At 39.9% G+C, this 23,016-nt stretch overlaps 3 protein-coding genes across 9 annotated transcripts in view; 1 reads left to right on the top strand and 2 right to left on the bottom strand.

Moving 5' to 3' along the window:
- The first annotated feature begins 1,162 nt into the window (after positions 1-1,162).
- Positions 1,163-4,834, top strand: cnbpa (CCHC-type zinc finger, nucleic acid binding protein a). Its single transcript, XM_017698267.2, has 5 exons — positions 1,163-1,264; positions 2,709-2,820; positions 2,897-2,962; positions 3,092-3,290; positions 3,801-4,834. Exons 2-5 carry the CDS (start codon positions 2,712-2,714, stop codon positions 3,916-3,918), a joined length of 492 nt encoding a protein of 163 aa, XP_017553756.1. The 5' UTR covers positions 1,163-1,264; positions 2,709-2,711; the 3' UTR covers positions 3,919-4,834.
- Positions 4,835-9,232: 4,398 nt separating this feature from the next.
- Positions 9,233-12,530, bottom strand: gp9 (glycoprotein IX (platelet)). The gene is made up of 3 exons (XM_017698192.2): positions 12,359-12,530; positions 11,064-11,108; positions 9,233-10,535 (listed from the first exon to the last, which is right to left on the bottom strand). Coding segments are annotated over exons 2-3 (717 nt in total). The 5' UTR covers positions 11,066-11,108; positions 12,359-12,530; the 3' UTR covers positions 9,233-9,820.
- A 2,431-nt stretch (positions 12,531-14,961) lies between these two features.
- The window catches only part of LOC108427785 (IQ motif and SEC7 domain-containing protein 1-like), a 192,281-nt gene continuing 184,226 nt past the window's right edge, over positions 14,962-23,016 (bottom strand). For 6 of the 7 annotated variants that reach the window (XM_037541615.1, XM_017698265.2, XM_037541616.1 and 3 more), the window contains one exon: positions 14,962-22,150. In XM_037541615.1, coding sequence (XP_037397512.1) covers positions 21,632-22,150 — 519 coding nt within the window. In that variant the 3' untranslated portion in view covers positions 14,962-21,631. The remainder of the gene's footprint in view (positions 22,151-23,016) is intronic. The other variant, XM_037541617.1, reaches the window with a different exon arrangement.

Below are 23,016 nucleotides of genomic sequence, written 5' to 3'. Positions count from 1 at the left end.
TAGGGCAGAGAGAGTAGGGCATAAGGAGCAGGGCAGAGAGAGTAGGGCACCGGGCGGAGGACAGAAAGAGTAGGGCAGAGAGAATAGGGCATAGGGAGCAGGGCAGAAAGAGTAGGGCATAAGGAGCAGGGAAGAGAGAGTAGGCCAGAGAGAGTAGGGCATAGGGAGAAGGGCAGAGAGAGCAGGGCATAGAGAGTAGGGCAGAGAGAGTAGGGCATAAGGAGCAGGGCAGAAAGAGTAGGGCACCGGGAGGAGGACAGAAAGAGTAGGGCAGAGAGAATAGGGCATAGGGAGCAGGGCAGAAAGAGTAGGGCATAAGGAGCAGGGAAGAGAGAGTAGGCCAGAGAGAGTAGGGTATAAGGAGCAGGGCAGAGAGAGTAGGGCAGAGAGAGTAGGGCATAAGGAGCAGGGCAGAGAGAGTAGGGCACCGGGCGGAGGACAGAAAGAGTAGGGCAGAGAGAATAGGGCATAGGGAGCAGGGCAGAAAGAGTAGAGCATAGGGAGCAGAGCAGAGACAGTAGTTCAGAGAGAGTAGGGCATAGGGAGAAGGGCAGAGAGAGCAGGGCATAGAGAGTAGGGCAGAGAGAGTAGGGCATAAGGAGCAGGGCAGAGAGAGTAGGGCACCGGGAGGAGGACAGAAAGAGTAGGGCAGAGAGAATAGGGCATAGGGAGCAGGGCAGAAAGAGTAGGGCATAAGGAGCAGGGAAGAGAGAGTAGGCCAGAGAGAGTAGGGTATAAGGAGCAGGGCAGAGACAGTAGGCCAGAGAGGGTAGGGCACAGGGAGTAGGGCAGAAAGAGTAGGGCATCAGGAGTAGGACAGAAAGAGTAGAGCAGAGAAAGTAGGGCATACGAAGCAGGGCAGAGAGAGTAGGGCATAAGGAGCAGGGCAGAGAGAGTAGGGCATAGGGAGCAGGGCAGAGAGAGTAGGGCATAGGGAGCAGGGCAGAGAGAGTAGGCCAGAGAGAGTAGGGCACAGGGAGTAGGGCAGAAAGAGTAGGGCATAGGGAGTAGGGAACTGGAAACTTGCAAACATAGGCGGGACTGTGGTTTTCACGCCGCCTCTCATTGGACAATGTATGGAGGTGGTGGCCAGCATCGCGCATTCGTCATTGGTACGGGTTTTTGCTTCAGCCGATCTGTGATTGGTTTCTGGGTCCGTCAGTTTAAACGGGCATGCGCAAACTGCATGTGGCGCAGAGGAGAGGTGGGCGGAGTCATACGCCAGTGAGTCACGTAGCTAACTAGCTTGTAGCGAAGCGAGTAGGTGAGTCCGAGACGCTTCTAAGGTCTTTTTCTTTGTTAATTTACTACTTAGTCGGTTTTAAATTAAACACAAGACGCCCAATCTTTAAAGATTGACAATAATAATGTTTTAAAATGGCAAGTAAATACATCGGAGAGTGAGTTCTCTCAGCTAGGCTAGCTGGTTAGCCAGGTCTCGTGGCCTAGCTGCAGCGTGGCTGCGCGGGAAAAAATGACTTCTCGTGTTTATTTTTCGTTTGAAATTAAATTAATGCGAAACGGATTAAATGCAAGTTTTAGTCCTTGTGGAAAATGTAAACCATAGAAGACTGTCCAGTGGACATCGTTGGACCTGTAACGTGGTGCACTGCTGCGGCACGAAGCTGAAGTGAGCTTCTTGTTCGAATTTCTCCGTTCCCCCTTAAATGGTGCTGTAGTTCTATTAAATTCTGGCGCCTCCAAACTGTAACTGCTGCACCATTTAAGGTGGAACAGGCAATTTCGAATAAGCAGATGGCGAATAGGAAGCCAACTTCAGCCTCGTTGCTGCGGCCCTGTGAAGAAACGCTGAGCTGCACATTCTGAGCGCAGCGCACGTTGGCTGGTGCCGTTCACAGCAGCGCTGTCCTGTTACTTACTCGCTTTTTCTGTGATCAGCTTTCGAATTTCGGCATCGCAGGACCTCCAAGTTTGCTAGTTTTAGTAACTTTGACCCGACAGTCTAGTAACGTTAACTCCGCGAAGGGTTGGGCAACAAGTTAGTGTAGTTTTTCGTTATCGTGATTAATCCACGCTTCTGTACTTCTGAGAGTGCCGTCAGTGCTTAAAGGACAACTAATAACCGTGTTTCATTCGGAAGTCAATATAAATATTCTGATGAATTGGATTTAGTGCAGTGCAGCTAAAATGAATTGTTTTATATGTATTTATTATAATTGTAATTTGTGAGACTACAGGTACTATTTTGTCGGATTCAACTTATGAAATCTAAGAAAAACGAAAGGTCTTGCTACATATCGGGTATCATGAACTTGACATGAAGTGTTGTGATATTGTTTTGCCAAATCGTCTACCCCTAATCTCCAGCCTTTCTTATAGTGGCTTAATTTGGGTTATAGCACCTTCATGGAAAGTCAGCTGGCTGATTCCTGCCTCATTCCATGTGGGCTGGTTCACATGGCATGTGTCTTTAGCAAGCTAGCTTTTAGCAAGCTAGCTAGCTAACTTTTTATTCTGCATAGGCTTTGAATGGGACTTTCTCCACATGGCTCAATAAGATTTTCATTTATACATTTATTCAATTTGCATGTCTATGGACAGCTAAGTTAAAAGCCAAGCTTAACAGGTTGTGATCTCAGAGTGGAAATAGTTTTAAACCAGTAACTTTTCCATGAACACTAACTGTGTATCTGTTGGTATCTTATGGTTTACTTAATAAATTGTATGCATTTTTTGTCCCTCTTTAGATAATGGATATGAGCAGCAGTGAATGTTTTGGATGTGGCCGATCCGGCCACTGGGTCAAGAACTGTCCCAACGCTGGCCGTGGCCGCGGGAGGGGCAGAGGACGAGGAAAGGGTAAGATGGTTGTTTGAACTGCTAAACGGTATATATAGTTTACCTGCTAGATATTAATTTTTCTGTCTTTCCTCAGATCTCTTCTGCTACCGATGTGGAGAGCAAGGGCATATTGCCAGGGATTGTGAACAGACTGAGGACGGTGAGACACTCTTTTTCAAAGTCTTTTACACTTGTAATGTTTTGGTGTGAACTGAAGGCATTATAGTGTAGCAAAGGTGTGCTTGGAAAGCCAACCAGGTGGGATTTTCACACTTATTGTATTGTACAGCATGCTACAACTGCCACAGGAGTGGTCACATCTCTAGGGACTGTAAGGAGCCCAAGAAGGAGCGGGAGCAGTGCTGCTACAACTGCGGCAAGGCCGGCCATGTGGCTCGAGACTGCGACCATGCCAATGAGCAGAAGTGCTACTCCTGCGGAGGATTTGGACACATCCAGAAACTCTGTGACAAAGTGAAATGCTATCGGTAGGTTTTTGTTGCTGAGTGTGAATCCAAAATCAAACTTTAGTAATTCATCAGTGTATTTAATTTTATGATAACCTGGCAGGTTCCTGCTAGGGTTGGGCATGGATATTCACATGGCAACTTATCTTAGTATTTATTTACCTAACTGGGTATCTAAATAAACACGTGTAGATGAGTATTACATATATGAAATTGTGGAATTGGACACACTGAGAATTGTATTTTGTCATCTTTAGGTCTTTAAAACTTCAGAAGAAGTAAGCAGATATGGGATCAGTTTGTCCTTTCCATATATAGTATGGATATGTGGTTCCTTGGGTAGTAGTACCCGAGCTGATCTTGGATCAGATGTTTGATCAATTGTGGGCCTTTTTTTTTTTTTTTTTTTCTCCCCCCACAATTGTGTGCTTTGGCATTTTTGAATAGTGCTTGTTAAAAATTTTAAAAAGATGATTATAGGGTGCATCTCTAATTTTTTACCACAACTTTTTTTTGTTTGTTTGTTTGCAGGTGTGGTGAGATAGGCCATGTGGCAGTGCAGTGCAGCAAGGCCAGTGAGGTGAACTGCTACAACTGTGGCAAGACCGGTCACCTGGCCAGAGAATGCACGATTGAAGCTTCGGCATAACCGGCTTCCTCTGTCACCCCCTCCTTTTTCAGATTGATGGTTGGTTGTATTATTTTCACGGAATCCTCTTCATTGGCCAAAGGTTGGCAGACAGAGGCTTGTCCCAGGCCACTGAGCTTCTTGACATGTTTAAACTTAAAAAACAAAAAATAATGAAGGGGTGGAAAAATCTTTCTGCATTCAACACAAAATGTCTGTTTAGTTTGGTAGAGGTGTTATGTATAATGCTTTGTTAAAAGACCCCTTTTCATGCCGCTGGTGAGAAGATCAATGACTGGGGCACAGTGTGCTATGTAGGACCTCTGAGCTCGAAGCGAGCCTGATGAGAGGCAGAAGTTGGGGAAGCCTCAGTTTCTGTGTACAGATTTTTTTTTTTTTTTTTTTTTTTGGTTAGGTTCAGTTGGGGAAAAATGAGTTGGCTTAAGAGAGTATGACCGTGATGACCATTCACAGCATAGGAATCCATCTTAATCTGGGCCCCACAAACAAGGTGGGCGTCAACTTGTGAAGAAATGTATCAATAATGCTGATAATACAAAATTCAGAAATTGAGATCCTAAGTTCTTGTGAGGTTCTTTTGTCCTTTTTTTTTTTCTTTCGACTTTTTGTACAAAGTTATCCGTTTGCAAGTTCAGCAAACGTTGCTCATTAATGCCTAAATATTCCAAAAGTAATTTTAGTCATTTCTATCCTAAATTATCAAGAACAGTAAACTTGTGGATTTATCAGTGATTTGCAAAAGGAGAATGTTTTCACAGAAATCAAATATTATTTTTGTACAATATCACTTGGACTACTGTAAGAATATCATTTGCTTGTACTCAGTTTTTAAGTCGGAAAGAAGATGCAACTTGAGTCCTATAACATAGAAAATGTAATTTTAAACTATCAATAAAGCTGGAGGAGGATTGAGAAAGTGATTGTGTTAGTGAAATTTTTTTCTAGCCTAAAATCAGCAGGTGGCTAACTATGGCTGAAAAAGGAAAAATTCACCGTAATAATACCATAATGCACTCTGTGTCAATTATATACAGTACTGTACAAAAGCCAAAGACCACCCTTTAATGTCCAGTCAAAATGGCTGTTAAATGCCAGTGTTAATTTTTCAGGAGATATTTCTGGGATTATGTAGAACAATCTGCTTGTGTAAGGAAGGACAAAGTCAAAATAAAATAAAAACTGACTTTCCAAAACAAGTTCAAAAGAGAAAAATGGAACTCCTAAGAACCACATGTTTGAAGACCTGATCGACCACCAAAACTCCTTCAGATGAACTGTCACCAATTTTTCAAAAATTCTGTAATTCAATGGCCTGGATAGAAGTGAAGTCATATGGTGTGGTTTGGTGTGAAATGGTTCAATGTAGAGAAACTTGCAGGCTCAGATTTCTTACAGTGGTGGTGATGGGAACTAGGGGTCGTGATATCTACAACACAAAGTTTGTTTACTACCCCAAAACTAGTAGTGAACCTATGAGTTTTTTTATATGTAATGAGGGTAAAATTTTAACTCGCACTGCCCTGTGTGACTCCTCCGCTATGAATATATTGAAGTAAATTGATAAGTTGATTTTGACCATTTTTGACCAAGACTTTATTCACATACTCATAATTATTTTACGTAAAAAAAAAAAATCCTATCACCGCCAATGTGATCTATTCTGCTTTGGTAAGTTTCTAGGACAGGTGTCCGGTCTTGCCTGTGAAGGGACGATGTGGCTGCAGGTTTTCATTCAAGGAATTGGGTGCACTCCTGCTCGTTTGGAATGAAAACTTGCAGCCAGACTGACTCTTTGTGGATAAGATTGGGCACCCCAGCTCTAGAATGAAACATTTCACATCCAACAGCTCTAAATGAGTTTATTAACATCAACAGTTTAAATATACAGAAATTTGGAAATATCTGTGGAGTTCTTCTTGAAGTGACAGGAGAAAATGAAGGTGCTTCAGATCTAAGAAAAACCTACGGGTGTTTCTGTCCATCCTTCCAGTGTGAGAGCTCAGCATTATGGGTCAGAAAGGATGTGTAGCTGTTGAGCCAAAAATAACAAAAATATACTGGTGTTCATAGAACAGTTGACTGACAACATCTGCAGATTTCTTTGAAAAACTGAAGGCAAGTCTAATGTAAGCTATAATAAAGGTAAAAGGTGGATGCACTAGAAATATGCTAATGCATAAATATGCTTTTTGCATATGGCCATTTTGACTGGACATTAAATACATGAAGGGTGGTCTTTTCACAGTACTGTACATGCCATGTACACTCACGGCCATTATTAGGTACACCTTGCTAGTAAAAGGTTGGACCCCCTTCGCCTTCAAAACTGCCTTAATTCTTTGTGGCGTACTTTCAACAAGGTGTTGGAAACATTCCTCAGAGATTTTGGTCCATATTGACATAACATCACGCAGTTGCTGCAGATTTGTCAGCTGCACATCTTCAATGCGAATCTCCCGTTCCACCACATCCCATATTGGATTGAGATCTGGTGACTGTGGAGGCCGTTGGAGCACAGTGAACTCATTGTCATGTTCAGGAAACCAGTTTGAGATGAAATGAGCTTTGTAACACGGTGCATTATCCTGCTGGAAGTAACCATCAGAAGATGGGTACACTGTGGTCATAAAGGGATGGACATGGTCAGCAACAATACTCAGGTAGGCTGCTGCATTTAAACGATGCTCAATTGGTACTAAGGGGCCCAAAGTGTGCCAAGAAAACATCCCCCACACCATTACACCACCAACACCAGCCTGAACTGTTGATACAATGCAGGATGGATCCATGCTTTCATGTTGTTTACTCCAAATTCTGACCCTACCATCTGAATATTGCAGCTGAAATCAAGACTCGTCAGACCAGGCAAGATTTTTCCAATCTTCTATTGTCCAATGTCGGTGAGCCCGTGCGAACTAGTCTCAGTGTCCTGTTCTTAGTTGACAGGAGTGGCACCAGGTGTGGTCTTCTGCTGCTGTAGCCCATCTTCCTCAAGGTTCCACATGTGCGTTCAGAGATGGTATTCTGCCTTCCTTGGTTGTAACAAGTGGTTATTTGAGTTACTGTTGCCTTTCTATCATCTCGAACCAGTCTGCCCATTCTCCTCTGACCTCTCACATCAACAAGGCATTTTCGTCCACACAACTGCCGCTCACTGGATATTTTCTCTTTTTTAGACCGTTCTCTGTAAACCCTAGAGATGATTATGTGTGAAAATCCCAGTAGATCAGCAGTTTCTGAAATACTCAGACCAGCCTGTCTGGCACCAACAGCCATACCATGTTCACATTCACTTAAATCACCTTTCTTGCCCATTCTGATGCTCGGTCTGCATTTCAAGTTGTCTTGACCACCTCTACATGCCTAAATGCTTTGACTTGTGGCCATGTGATTGGCTGATTAACTATTTGTGTTGACAAGCAATTGAACAGGTGTACCTAATAAAATGGCTGGTGAATGTATAATATAGTTCCAGTATGCAGAAATGATTGTGATTTACTGGGATATATTTTGGGTGACTGCTCTGGTATCTGTTAGAATAGGATGTATATAATGATGCAGCTACTCTTCAGAAACGAAAGCCCTACATTTCTCGAAAGATTAAGGCTGAGGTTAATGATTTCTTAATGTGCTTTCCCAAATGGGAAATGGTGTGCATAGTGTTCTTGACTTGTCACTCAACTCATTTGTTGGTAAGTCAGGGAAGGGTTTAGAAATTTCCAAGTGCAAACTCTAGTGTCCTATACTTTAAAAAATAAGCCACTAATAACTATAGTATATAATAAAAGAGTACATTTCATCTTGTGACTTAAGTAGCACATTATAGAAATGTAGGTTTATTTGCAGAGTAGCAAGAGAGTGAAGCAGTACTGCCTTCAGCTTTAGTAAAATGCATGAGTGTGGAATAGTTTCTGTAATAGCAGGTTAATGGAGGAAGGAAGATTTTTGGGCCTGGTTTTAATAACACATTGTTAACAGTGAGAGGATAATTCCAGGAGTTAAATATGAAGATAAAATGTTTTTAGTCAATGTTTTGGAGGACATAATCAAGATGATATAAAGATATAAATATATATAAAAATATTTTTAAAAAGTCTTCATTGCATTGTATAAAGAACAGCTAGACTGTATCCCAATATGTGTATCAGTACTTTAACTAGAAAGCTTAGTTTGTGTTGTCGTGCTCACTTGTGGTCTAACAAGGTTGCTTGTGTTTTAAGAACACCTAAGCGAGCTGGTGCTCATTTGTGCTGTACCTAGAGAGCTTGGGCTGTAGAATGCTGAGCTAGTGCTGAGCTGAGCTCTAAGTAGGGTTCTTGGGTTCTTGCATTGTAAAATAGTAGTTTGTGCTACCTAGGGTGCTTGTATTGGTGAACGATTAGCTAGCATCCTAGCACTGTAACTAGAGCAGTTGGGGTATAAAATTCTTTATGCATATTTATTTTATAAAACATAAAATACAAATTGAGATATTTATGCTCCAACTACAGTGCACTACAGTGGAGGACCAACTAACTCTTAATACCTGTGAATTTAGAATGGGTTGTCATGAAAGCTCTTATAGGGGTCATGTGTGGGTTTCCCAAAATGTTTGTCCATGTAGTGAATTTCCAAGTGAATCACAATATCAGGGAGGATCTTTGAGCTAGCTTAGTGTTTTCTGTCCATTACAGGTGGGGGGTGGTGGGAGGGTGAGACATATTATTGGTTATTATTATTCTGCCCTGCCTGCTGGTACATGGTGATGTCACCAGAAATATGTTTTAGAGGTGGGGCAAAATTCTGTGATGATGGAATACTGCGAGAACTTGAAGTATCAAGGTTAACTTGAAGTATCAAAGTTAAAAAGGTCAATTTTGATTTTGAAAATAATTTCCATGCTAATACATTTAAAGCCCAAACTATGACATTTTTCGTTTGTTCTGTATTTTTCCTGCATTTGAAACATTTGAGGTTTTTTTTTAAAATCTATAATCATTTCTACAGGGTAAAACCACTTTTATACCTTGGAATTAAGTAAGCTGGGGCCTTTAAGACTGATATGTAAATGACCTCTGCTCTGATTGGCTGCCTTGCACTGTGTCTCTGACATTACAACCAGGATATCATTTCAAAATGTGCAGTTTTTGCCACTTAATTTTCATATATGGAGTGTATGTGCTGGAGAGTGAACAGCGTGTTCTGGACCTTCAGCAGTGTTTACATAGTACATCCAACTCTTTTATTCACAAGGGCAATTAAAAAAACAACTGTAGATATCACAATGAATGTTTGGCGTTGTGATGACACTGTGATGAAAGCTTTCTACAGAAAAGATGATTGAAATGTCATTGTTTTATTGTTTAATTGAGAAAACACTGCACTGTTAATATAATTTTCCCAGGTTATTTTCAGTTCAAAATCTGGCATACATCCAACAATGAGCAAAATATTAAGAATGTTGATATGTAACATCCTTCAAAATAGGATTGGGGATGACCATGTAAAATTACATGAATGCATATGTTCTAGGAACAGTTTTAAGAATGGACCTGAGAACTGCATTACCTCAGTAAACATGCACCACTTTTCACCATTCAAATGAAATAGACTTATTTGAATATTCTAGTCAAATTCTACATGACAAATGATGTGCCAGGTGTGTGGGACTAAGCCATCACTGAAGCTGCTGACCTTTAGGAAAAAAAACTATTAGATGAGTAGACATGAATTTAATAAGTATTCTAAAAATGATTTTTATTCTGATGAGTTTTGACGTTTGTATGACGGCAGTTTAGGAGAAGACATTATACCTGCAATTAATTCTAAAATCTCCTCTAAACTGGGATATGTTCCCTTTAAAGACCTGTATGTGACTTTTTCACAGGTGTAAAAGCAGAAATGCAGCACAGTCTCAGCCTCTTCATGTTTCTTTGATCTTGATGTTGTGTTGCCTATGCAAGGCATCAATAATCTGCGGTAGGATCTCCATGTTGAGAAGAGGCCTCTCCAGCTCATCGCCTCTTGAGCTGGAAGAACCTGCAGCGAAACTCATCCTCATCCTGTGCTTGGGTTTAAGCGAGCGCAAGGATTCAGCCTCGAGGCCTACGTGCCTCTCTCCAATGCCCAGGATGAAGGTCAGGTCTTTGGCCAAACGGAAGCACCAGAAGAGCAGACCGATGAGGACGAAGACCATGAAGGCCACTGTGCAGTTGTAACGTGCTTCAGAGCATGGGTTCTGCACACAGGATGAGAAATCTTTCTCACTGAGTTCAACTATGGCTTTGTGAGCCAGTGATGGTGGACTGGCACATTTTGGGGTCACTGGGGTCACAGCTTTGTTCCTGAGGAGCCACGCTCGCAGATAGCGGATGTTACAGCCGCAGTGGAAAGGGTTCTCTGACAGGTTTACCATCCGAAGGTTCTTGAGAGCGTCAAAGTGCCCCGCAGGCACGGTGCTCAGCTGGTTGTGCTGTAGATGCAGTTCAGCGGTGTCTGCTGGAAATGTGGGGATTTTCCTGAGACTGTGAGAGATGCAGTTAACCTTTAGTCCTGCAGAGGGCAAAGTGGAGATTTGTACAAATGACGAGCTCAGAAAGAGCAGCACAGCAAACCCTGGACCCAAGATCATCCTGTACCTGTAGGAACATGGTTACATATTATGAAACGTATACTATCATAAAATATATTAATATTTTATTAGTAGTATTAACAAAACTTTGCATCTTCATTTTGACATATTTTACAGATTTTTTTCATATGTGTGCACTCTCAAAAAAGATATGAAATTGTCACTGGGGTGGTACCCTAAAGGGTACATCTCAGTGCATTTATCTTGATTTATCATATATTACCATATCATATATTTTCAAATATAACCATGTCATATATCATATTTTACCTTAATCCATTGAAATGATATTTTCTAAGTTGTATTGACTCCACACACCCTGTCTCGTCCCCAGGCTTTTTATTTTATTGCTTTGTTGTAAGAAATTGGATTATGAAAATTTTTTTTTTCTTGTTCTTTCTTTTTTTTTTTAATTTTAAGTAAAAAAGTTAACGCATCATCTACGGGGAAAACACCTAATTATTTTTCTACAATGTTAAGTGCACAATTTCAATTTATTTGCTGAAATAAAACAAACACACACACACACACTCACATTTTCTAAGCCGCTTCTCCCTCAGGGTCGTGGGGGAGTTGGAACCTATCCCAGCGGTCAACAAACAAACAAACAAACAAAAAAATGATACAAATTGTGATGTAACTTTTTCACAGGCCACAGTTTGTTTTATGTTAAATTCACCAAATTATGTTAAATTCACCAAAGTAAAAATAATTGCACATTAAAATGTGCAGAATTGTGTTAACTTATTTTCACTAAGAAAATTAACTAAACGTGTCATTTGACTAGGGGTGCCCAAACTTTTGCATAAGACTATGTCTCAAACAATTTGATACTTTCAAGACACGAAACTCCACTCAGCAGCACTTAACATTAACTTTAATGTTTACACTGGACTACATATTTAAAATTATAGAATGGTATCCTAGGAAGTTGTTAAGGTGTGGCTAGGTTGTTGCTCAGGTATCCCAATGGTTGCTAAGGTATTGCTAGGCTGTTGCAATGACATCCTAGGAAGTTGTTAAGGTGTTGCTATGGTATCCCAGGTGTTTGCTAAAGCATTGCTCGGCTGTTGCAGTGGTATCCCACATGTTTGCTAAGGTGTTGCTAGGCCGTAGCAATGGTATCCCTGGAAGTTGCTAAGTTGTTGCTAGGCTGTTGTTATTGTATGCAAAGACATTGTTAAGGTCTTGCTAGGCTGTTGGTATGGTATCTTACGTGGTTGCTAAGGTGTTGCTAAGCCTGCTTTATGATCCTGCAAAGCTCAGTGTTCCTAGTGACTTGTGAAAACGGTACGAAAAGGGGTGATAAAATAATAAAACATTTTTGGCTTGTTAAGCAATAATAAGTAATATAACAGGTTGTGAAGGATCCACTTGAAAATGGTTACTATGGATGAGCTGCATTAAGAGTGAGATAAATAGACATCAGTTCTGTCTCTGTAGTGTTTCTATAAGCTAACTGGTGTTGTTTTATTAAGAAACTGGATCTTTCTGGGAGTCATTGCTGTACAATTTTGTCACTGTCTATGTCATTAAAGACTTTTGGGGGGCTGGTCACCATAGACCTCCTTGAGCCATGGGCTTTTGCCCCCTCTGTCCCCTCTGTCCCCTCTCCCACTGTTTGTTTTTAATCTAAAATTATGTTAATAAAGCTGCCTTAAAATCTTCAAACTTCAAGTAAATTAGAACAGAAGACAGATTTTTGTTCATATTAGTTAAAATTTCAATATCTGAAAAGGTTCATTTCAGATATTTCGGTAGACAGATATCTTGACTTTTAAAAAAACAGGAAACTAAGAATTTTACTATTGTAAATTGCACACAACTCACCTTTCAGTGTGGACTCTGCAGTGATAGAAGCATTTCTAGCTCTTAGCGCTGTGGGAGAAGAATTAAATCTATAAATCTCTCTTTCAGTGGTTCTCTGTAAATAATTCAGCCCTCTGGCCGCAGCAGTTTCTGTGTTTTATAGCAGACCTTTCTACTTTTCTGCCTTGGACAGGGTTTGGAGGACCAAAACACGGCTCACTCTGGTCATGTGACAGCAGGGATCTCTCTCTGTGGCCCCGTGATAAGACTATCTCTCACTCCAGCGCTCTAACGGCTGTGTGGAAAGGCCCCTGTGTGCTTTAGTTTTTTTATATTTCACAGTGTGCGGCTTCATTTTTCATCAACTACAGCCTCTTCACAGTGAATAATAATGAGCGATGAAGCTATGATGTTTATATAAAGCACTTGACTGAGACAGGAATTTAAATGATGAGTGGAGCTGTAGTTTTTGGTTGGGCCTCTAGTGGTCATAGTTTGTCCAAGTTTGCATTTTGTAAAGTCAGCACAGTTAAAGAGGAATTTCACCAATTTTTCTAAATTTCTAGACAAACTCCCAAAGTCACAGTGTTTGCAGTGGTGGTAATGGGAACCAGATGCCTGAAGCTTTTAATGCTTTTAATGGTTCTTCACTGAAAGTTACTGCATCCAATGGTTACAAATACACTGCCTGAGGCATGAGACATTTTTAGGGCAGTTTTTAGAAGGTTGTGTTTCCACAGCTTACTTAGTTGTGGCATTATTTTTATTTAAAAATAAAAAACTTATTATTAAAACTTATTATTTTTTTATACCGGATGTCACCAACTGGGCTCTGTAGAATTCCCCTTAAATGCAGTAATAGTCTATCAGCAGTTAGTTTTGAATGTAAATATTCATCTTTCAGAAGATGGTGCTTGAGGGGTTCTTCAGTAAAAAAAAAATGGTTCTATATAGAACCATGAACACTCATTTCTTCGGATTGATGAAAAGTGCATGAATGTGCTATAGACAGGTCTATATAGAGCCTTTTTGAAGGTGATTCTATGAAGCAGCCAAAAGGGTTCTTCTTTTGTTATAAGCTTGACAATGTAACAGTAAAAGAACCCTTACGGTTGCTATATGGAACCCTTTAAAAAAGCTCTATATAGAGCCATCTATAACACATTCACCATCAGTTTGAAGAAATCTATTATGATGCATAAAACCCTTTACTCATGCAAAGGGTTCTGGGTCATGGTTCTATTCAGAACCATTTTCTTTACTACAGAACCTATGAAAAACAGTGTGTACATGGCACCGACTCCTCTGTCAATTCTATCTGCAGTCAGTCCTGAATGTCTAAAAAAGCTGGTATTTGAATTCTCTCTCCTCCCTCAAGGAGAGGCCTCATGGTAGGCGTTGCTATAAATCACTGGTGCCAGTTTCCCAAATGGATTAAGCCTAGTCTTGGACTAGATAGCAGTGCCAGTGGTGATTCACCACTGGAAATTCTTTTGAGCCTAAGCTTAAACTTAATCTGCATTTGAAGCTGGCCTATGATATTCAGTCATCTGATAACTGAGGGTGATGACTGAAACCACTGGAACTCTAACAGAGATTTAGTGAGACAGTAAAGGGAAAAAGTGTGTGGTTAGTTCTGAGAATATAGTCGGTGTGTTCTGAAAATCTAATAGTGCGCACATTTAAAAGTTTGGGTCTCACTTTATTTGGGTAGTGCACTATAGGCTCCTATAGATTATCTACAGATGTCCAAATTGTTAACAGATTATCTGTTGAATCTTAGTTGATTCTAAACAGTGGTGGGGTTAGGGTTAAGATTTGGACCAGGGTTAGGCTTTGGGACAGACAGACAGCTCCTAAAATATCCTACAGATGGTGATCTTGCATATACTTTGCTTATTTCTTTCTCAATTAATTCATTGGGTATAAATAGATCATAACAGGATTCTTGTAAATATCTAAACTCTAAATACTTACATTTTTACTGTGGGACTGCAGTTTGAATAATACAAATATCCAATGCTCTGTAGATACTTCATTTTAATTGATACCTATTTTTTTCCAGGTTACATTCAAGTAAATATCTACTAAATTGAGTACTAATCCTAACCCTAACCTTAACCTCAACCTAAGACCCAAACCAAACCCCTAAACATACACCTGTGAAAATAATATCAATGTTTTGTTTTTAAAAAATCTTAAAATTGAAATGTAATTTAATGTGAAGTTGAAAGACTTATCATGATTTTATTTTTCTGAAGGGAAAAAAAAGCTTTGTTCAAAATATCCTGTTCCATGTTTTGATATCACAAAGTTTTAGTCAGTAGGCAGAGCTTTTCAGCCACGCCCCTGCGTTTTCGAGCAGGAAGTGAGTCTGCATCCCTGTCCCTCATAACCACATCATGAACAGTTTGATCCCATTATTAATATTATTATTAATTAACTCAAAATTGAAAAACTTTTTAAAGTTGAAGCATCAAATCCTTTTTACAATGTGACCATTTTTGAGCCCAATATATTGGACCTGTTTGTCGCCAGTAAATAATCTGCTGTCTTGCCAAAACAGAGCCACAGTTCTGGCTAATCCACACAATGGAGAGTTCAGGCACAGAAGAAACAAACTCTTCTTTCTATCATGTTTTATTTCTCAACATTGTCACAGTTGAAGTTTTACATTGATCAGATCTTAAGCACTTACAAACAGACTGCATATCAAAATGAAAGCATTCATTCCTTTATTTTTTTTCCAAAATCTTTCCCTTTCCTGAAACATGCTCTGAGGACAGCAGCGGTCTGGTGGGTCGATGTGAGAGGCAGTGAACTTTTTTTTCCTTTTTTTTTTTTTACATTTCCAACAGTCTGTTTCTAAAATGCACAGCATCACAGCTCAGTACGGATCAAAGCGGAGATGAACCAAAACCGTATAGCTTTCGTCCACTTTGGACGAGACGGGAACACACCCTCCATTAAATGAGGACATTACGTTACGAGGAACTGTACTATGAACACTATGTACAGGTCTATTTCTCCCACTTGGTCCACTGACAGATTTGCAACTGTTACATATCTGGTTACACCTGCTGTTCAGACAATTCTGATGTCTTCAGCTCATATTTACACAGCTAAACGTCCTCAACTGATGGACTTGTGCAATAGTGGGACTCATTCTTTCCTGCATTTTCTCTCTTTCGTTGTTCTACAGTGGATATGTAAAATGATCTGCATGCTGCACTTCAGTAAAACACAATGTGGTACGGAACAGCAATTCTATGTTGAGGGTACAAAAAAAAAAAGAAACAAAAAGAAACCTTTTTCCCCCAGGCTGAATGTCCATCAGCTCACAGTGAACAAGATGCATTGGGTCCATGCAGTGCTTTGTTGGGATACGTTCTCGGACTCTGTGACTGAAGAACAGTCAGTGATAAGGGCCGATGCTCTTCTGAACATTGCTTTCATAAATGTTTCGTAACAGAATTTTAAAAAATGGTTACAAAGACAAGATGTCTAAAAGACCACACATCACATATATGTTGCCTAAAACAATAGGAAGGACACTGCACAACAAACATAAGCTGATTCATGGATGTTCTAAAAAACGATGGTTCTTCAAAAGTTCTTCAGTAAAGACAATGGTTGTATATAGAACTATGATTAAATGGTTCTTTGGAGGGTGAAATAGTTTTCTTAGATTGATGGAGAATGCATTGTTTATGGTTCTATATAGCACCAAATACATGCACATATTATTTGAGCCTCTTATCATTATGTGAGCATATCATAGTCACTCGTTGGAAAGCAGGAAACATCCTGGACAGGCAGCCAGTTCATCACATGCTAGACAAACAGACATATATATTCTCACACACACATTTAGGGCCAGTTTAGCATCTTTGGACCATGCCAGGAACCTGGAGCACCCGGAGGAAACCTACACAACACAGGGAGAACGTGCAAACTCCACACAGAAAGGGCCCTGGTCGCCCGGCCAGGGAATCAAACCCTTCTTGCCCTGAGTGCTTCTTGCACTTGTGCTACCGTACAGCCCTAGTGCTAAATAGTGTTCTTTTATTGCTACAAACTTGACAGCATAACAATAGAATGACACTTTTCGATGCTGTAGAACTATTTTTTTAAGAAGATTCTATGTAGAACCATATACAACACATTCTCCATCAATCTAGAGAACCTTATCACCATGCAAAAAAACATTTGAGCATGAAATGTTTCTATATAGAACTCATGATTCTAAATAGAACCAATGCCTTTACTAAAAAACCTTGAAGAGCCATCTTTTTAAGAGTGTATATTCCAGAGTATTTCAACCTAATTTCTATCTGCTACATCTGTAAGACATGGTTGCTTACCATAGAGGGCAATTTCAATATCTTTACCTATACATAGAACAGAAAACCCACTCACCTGAAACGCATTTACAATCAAAGTCATTGGCGATATGCTTCAAGTTTTGTGTTGTTGGGAACCTATGGGAAAATTTGGTAAATATACCAAGTGTCTTCTATTGTTGCGACATTAAGCTTGTTACAATGGAGGAACCCTTTTTGGTGCTTTGTAGAACCCATTTTAAAAAGGTTCTACAATGAACCATCTACAGCATATTCTCCATCAATCTGAAGAACGTTTCATATGCAAAGAACCCTTTAATCATGCAGGTTACATACGTGTTCATGGTTCTATATAGAACCATTTTCTTTACTAAAGAACTCTTTAAGAACCATCTTTTTTAAGAGTGTAGGAGACGAGGGTTGGGTTTGAAAATGCATGTATATTCCTTTAAATTAAGTGAGACGATAAAACCCAAGCCATGATTAAACATACCTGCAGAGAACTATGTTAAATTGCCATTCAGATACAGTGACCAATCAGCAAAGAGCCAACTCTGCAAACCATCCTTATGGTGCAATAAAGCAAAAATAAAAAAGAAAAACAAAAAAACACTAAACATACATTTCATCTTCCTTAAATACATTCGCCATCGCTTTTCATCATTCATTTCTGGAAGGAAAGATATTTGCATAATTTGTCTGAACATTTCACCTGAATCTCTTGAAGGAATAACAGATGCTGCTATTATCTAGAATGTGTGAATGCAGTCTAAACGAATGCACTTCATCGCCAAAGTAACACTGATTTATTTTGGCCAAAAAAAAATTTTTTAAATGGTATCATACAGAAGAGGACACAACAGCCTATTTCCAAAAAATCCCAAGTGAGTGGTTCACTGTATTGACCGTTTGCAAAATAATGAATTATCCAATCACAGCTCTGAGTGCTACTTTCTTCATTACATGAAATAAAACTCAGACAAAAGTTCTCAGAGCAAACGTGCAGTGAGAACATTGGTGGTAGTAAATTACTCAGAATGATCAGAATAAGAGACATGCAAAAATGTTATTTAGGGAGCTTGAGATTCAGACACAGACTAATGCTGGAAAAGTTTCGGATTAATCATACGCAAAAGTTGGTCGCCCCTGGTCAAAATACATATTTTGTTGATTTTCTACGTGAAAACCAGTTAAACACATCCTATGTAGCGAACATACGCCTGCACATTTTAATATACAATTACTGTTTATTTGCTAAATGAACATATTTGGGGGGGGAAATAAACATGAAATGTGTCCTGTGCAAAACATATGGCACATTTTATATATTACATTTTAATTTTCTATTTTATTAGCAAATAAATTGAAATTCTGCACTAAAGTTGATCTCTCTAGAGGATCTGAACTTATTTTAATCAACAAAATATGTCATTTGATCAGTGATGTTCCAACTTCTATGACTGTATGTGGAAGACCAAACTCATAGCTCAATGTCAGAACTAGTAACAAGGCAGCTCTCAGGTTAGCTAAACTTTACCTGGGTTACTGTACCTGCTAACTGACTTTAATGTGATTTCTAAAGTTACAGAAGAATGTTAAGATCAGTTATCTAGTACAGTGCTTCTCAAACCGGCCTCAGAAAGTACAAATTTTTACTCTGTCTCTGCATTTTTAGTTGCATTGGAACAAAATTGTGAACCAATCTGAGAACCACTGAATGTTAGCATTTCATATCTTAGCTGTTTACAGTTAGCTTGCTAGAATAAACACAACTGTGTTGTGCTCACATTTGTGATTGAACATATCTTTGTAATATTAATGCACAAGTATGTGAACAATCATTTCCATTGTTTCATAAAATTTTGCTAAAAGGATTTCTCAGCACCAGCTAGCTCCAGCATTAGCTTCAGCATTAGCTCATCTGAAGGAACAGCTCCCATGGCCCAAACCTTCTCACCAGGCATAAAACCTGCCACTTTAACTGCTCAAATATGTATGGCTGCACTAAACATCTTGTAAAGCAATTTTATTTTTGAATAATGACGCATCATATATATATATATATATATATACTCCTTTATGTGCTTCGACTTTTTCCTTTGTGCTGCAAAAGTTTTAGCCTGTTAGCACAAGTGCTAAGGTTGCTACCAGGTGGCCTGAGGTGAAAATTTGATGGACACAGCAACAGTAACTAAAGGACGAGGGACTTTTTTTTGCAAATGGTCAATTATGAGAGCCACTACGATAATGTAATGTGTTTGTAATTATAAAAAAAAACGTCATCACACAGCATAACAGGACGGGATTCTTCACAAAATCATTACAAATATATTGCACATACAAAGAAAAGAAAAATACTTCAGTCACTGGCCCTCATATGGTTTGTGCATAACTCTGTAGGATATGTGCAGGACAAACATTGACTATCTACCCTACTTTTACTTTACCTTATCCTAAAAAACCAAAAAACAAAAAACCAAAAACCAAAACAAACTTAGATTTCATCATTTTCTTTGAAAAATGTAAAAGAAAGCTTACTTCTTTTTAGTAAAACACTAGTAGTTTCCCCATTCTCGGAAAACAATTATATATATTTGTATAAGATGTAATGTAAAAGGATCGTCCAAGTGCTCAGTGAATTGTTGCCACACATTGAGCTCTATAAAAAGTGCTGTGTTTGCCCCTTTAGCTCATGGTTTGCTGTACTTTACACCATTCATAGTCTGTTAGCTTTCAATTTCAATTACTTTCAATTACTGAGCCATTTACATATGTAAACATGAGGGTCAGTAACTCTGTATCTACAACCCCACTGCTTAGTTGAAGCAGCCTTAATAATATACAGTCCAGCTTTGACAATCTATGCTAGGCCTCTGCTTAGGGCGTGCTTTCTGTTTTCCAAAATTGCTTCAGAGAATATTGCAAAGGCGTCAAAAGTTCCAAAATAGTACTGTGCAAAAGTCAGAGACCACACTTTATTTATTTAATTTCTTGTCAAAACACCTGCTAAGTACAAGTTATTCATGTTTCAGGAGATACTTCTGAGGAGATTGGATGCAAGATAATTGCCAAGGCAGGAGAAAGTCAGAGGAAAAGTAAGTGAAAAAGAACAGGAGCTTCCAAAACTGAAGTGAATGATCAAATAGGAAAATGATTAAAAACTTAAAAAAATGTCATTCCTAACAATCACCGGCAAAATCTGCTAGACCTCCAAAACTGTTCCTATCAGATACACAGCGCTTGAAGCTTCCATCTTTGAATGAGTTTGGGAATATTTTGGTTTGTGAGAAGCAGAAAATGCAACCAACTTCTAAGACTGAACTTTGGAGGTGTGGAAACATATACTCACAGATTTCTTTGAAAAACTGAAAGCAAGCTGTAATAAAGGCAAAATTATAATCAAATAAACAAATGGTGGTTTCTGACTTTTGCGCAGTAACATATATGGTACCACTGACATTGACTGCACTTGTGACCATTTCATTTGACTTATTTTTGACCATAATATTAAAAAAAAACTCTGAATATGTCTATTTTTTACAGTATTATAGAACATCTTACAATGGATGCAATTACACTACTAAATACTATTACACACGATACAGTATACACAGAGCAGAGCATTTGACTGAGTAGATATGCAATGGTTATTGGCACATTTATATATGATTGCTAGGACAACAAATAAAGCTGTTATCCACAATAAATACAGTATTAGGATGACTATGCTCTCGTGACTGGCAGCTCGGTCGTTCAGCGGGGTCTGCTAGCCATCCAGGAGGAGGAGAGCATGTTCAGGCTCATAAAAAATATGAAGCGTCCTACAATGAGCAACACGCACACTTCTTTTGAAATAAAAATAGCATCTTGGAGATACATGTAGGCAGAGTGTTGAAATGACGACAACAACAACAACAACAAGTCTTTAGAGACTGTTTACAATGAACTATTGTGAGGAAAACACGGAGCCTTGTCTGAACAAGTCCATTTCTCATCGCCTTTGACCCTCTGGGTAGGGGAAAGTGGAGGAGAACCACTGCTCAAACACTATATGTCCAAAAGTATCTAGACACCTGCTTGTCCAGCATTTTCCCCCCCGAAATCAAGGACATTAGTACAAGGTTTGTCCTTAAACACCAGCCTCTGCTCTTCTGAAAATGCTATCCAATAGATGTTGGATCTATCAGCATCTATTGATGCTGGAATTTGATTTCATTCAGCTATAAGAGCATTAGTGAGTGTTGTTTTGGTGTGATGTTAGCAGATTGGATTAGGATCACAAACTGCTCTATCTGATTACAAATATTTTAATGGAGCTTCATTACTCTAACTCATCTCAAAGGTGTTTAAAGGAGCTTCATGAATGTCAGCTTACCTCAAACATATTCCAACAGAGCTTCATCAGTCTTAACTCATCTCAAAGGCGTTTAATGGAGCTCCATGATGCCAGCTTATCTCAAACATATTCAACTCGTCTGAAAGGTGTTCAATAGAGCTTCATAACCCCAAAAAACACACAAATCGACTGCTCCACAGTCCAATGCAGGGCCTCCAGAGAGCAACAGAGACATTCTAGTAATGCTTTTCTGTAGAGGTGTCATGGTTGTTTGCATTCCACCTGTATCAGCAATGTATGTACTTTAAAGCCTTTGAATATCTACTAAGTAGAGGGGGTATCTGGATAGTTTTGGACATATAGTTTAGTTCACAATCCTTCAACCTTTTCACCCCTACCGAAACCTGACCATAGCTACGTTAAACCTCAGAAAAGCTCCTGAAAAGCCTCTCCGGGGCTAGAGTTTAACCTGCATTTTCCAAGCAGAACGCCTCTCCAAATTTTGAGTCCAACCTGCTTTTCAAGCCAACCAAGCCTGGTGCTACCCGGCAGCCCACAGTGACCGTAAGTCTGGTGTGTGTTTGTGAAGTTCTATGGCTCAGAGTGTAGCCGGGGTCACACCACCGTGCTGATGCCACAGTGCTTGGGTTTGGAGCTGGCCGGCTGCTGCTGCTCTCTATGGTGCCGGTGATGGTGGTGGTGGTGGTGCGCGAACTGAGGATGGTGTGTGTGGGTGTGCGGGATGGGGGCATGGCCTGAGTGCTGTCGGTAGAGGCGGGGCCCAGGCCCAGGCTGGGGCGGGTGGTAGTGGTGATGGTGGTGATACGGTGGAGGGTTTTGCGGAAGTGGACAGCGCTGTCCATGGTAAGCATGGGTGACCTCCATTTGGGCCTGAGCTGTGTGGTGCAGGTTGGTGGGGTGGGGCTTGTGGGAGATAAGAGTGGGGTGGTGCGGAGGCAGAGGATGAGGATGAGGAGGGTAGCCTTGCGCTGAAGGCTTTCCCCGTTTGCTGCCAAAGAGCGATCCCAGCAGGGAGGAGGAGGAGGATGGGGGGTTCGGGCTGGGGCGGGAAGGGCAATCCCGAGCTGAGGAGGGCGCTCTCCGGCGCAGGCGAGGACTGCTAATGATGGAGCCCTGTGGGCAGAGACAGGCCGAGGAGAACGCCATCAGAACAAACACAACATTTAGCACTAATATACACTCACACATGTATCTTTTTAAAGATAATGGTGGCAAAACAATGCCATACGCCATTAAAGAACCACTAAAGAACCTTTTCGTTGGGGGTTTAACCAGAAGTGATCCAAGGAACCCTTTTTGCTACCTTTATTTTTTAATCTGTATGGCCAACACTGTTTCCTCTAAAACTGTCTTTACATGACGATGGTACACGTTTTGCAGTTAATCACAGCAGTGGAATAAAGCGGATGTTGATTTTTTTGTAAAACATGGGTGCTGTATGCTCGTAGTTGAAGTCCAGGTGTAACCTATTTATGTACATCACAATTTCAATGAGAATACACTATTAGAAACATTAGCTTGTATTCAAAAAGTTTGGGGATAAAATGGTGGTGGTAAATGCAGCATTAGATCTCAGTGCAACAAAATTAATAGCATCCTCATCAGTGTGTTCTCATAAGACAAGTTCTTAGAGGAAAAAGTGATGGCCACTGCTCAACTCTGATTAGGCCTAATGCTGAGATTAGAAGGTCCAATAGAAATCTCCGTTTCTGGAAGTGGTGTTTCTAATACAATAATGACTGAATGGCAATAGAATTCCTGGTCTAATGATGCAAATCTTGGGGTAACATAGACCACTGGCCATAAGGTTGGAAGCAACACTGATTTTGTAAAACAAACACGAAACGTCTAGAGATAATATGAGAATTAATACAGAACAAAAGGCTAAATGCCAGCACTGTTTAGTGTCTGTACTAACTGATTGTTCAGCTCCTGCTGATTCTCCTGCAGAGTTTTATTGCAGCTCTAATCTGATCCAG

The sequence above is a fragment of the Pygocentrus nattereri genome, chromosome 9 (assembly GCF_015220715.1).
Source record: "Pygocentrus nattereri isolate fPygNat1 chromosome 9, fPygNat1.pri, whole genome shotgun sequence".
In the NCBI taxonomy this organism is placed as follows: Eukaryota; Metazoa; Chordata; class Actinopteri; order Characiformes; family Serrasalmidae; genus Pygocentrus; species Pygocentrus nattereri.
Note: the sequence above shows the minus strand (reverse complement) of the source record. Positions and strands in the feature narration are given on the sequence as shown.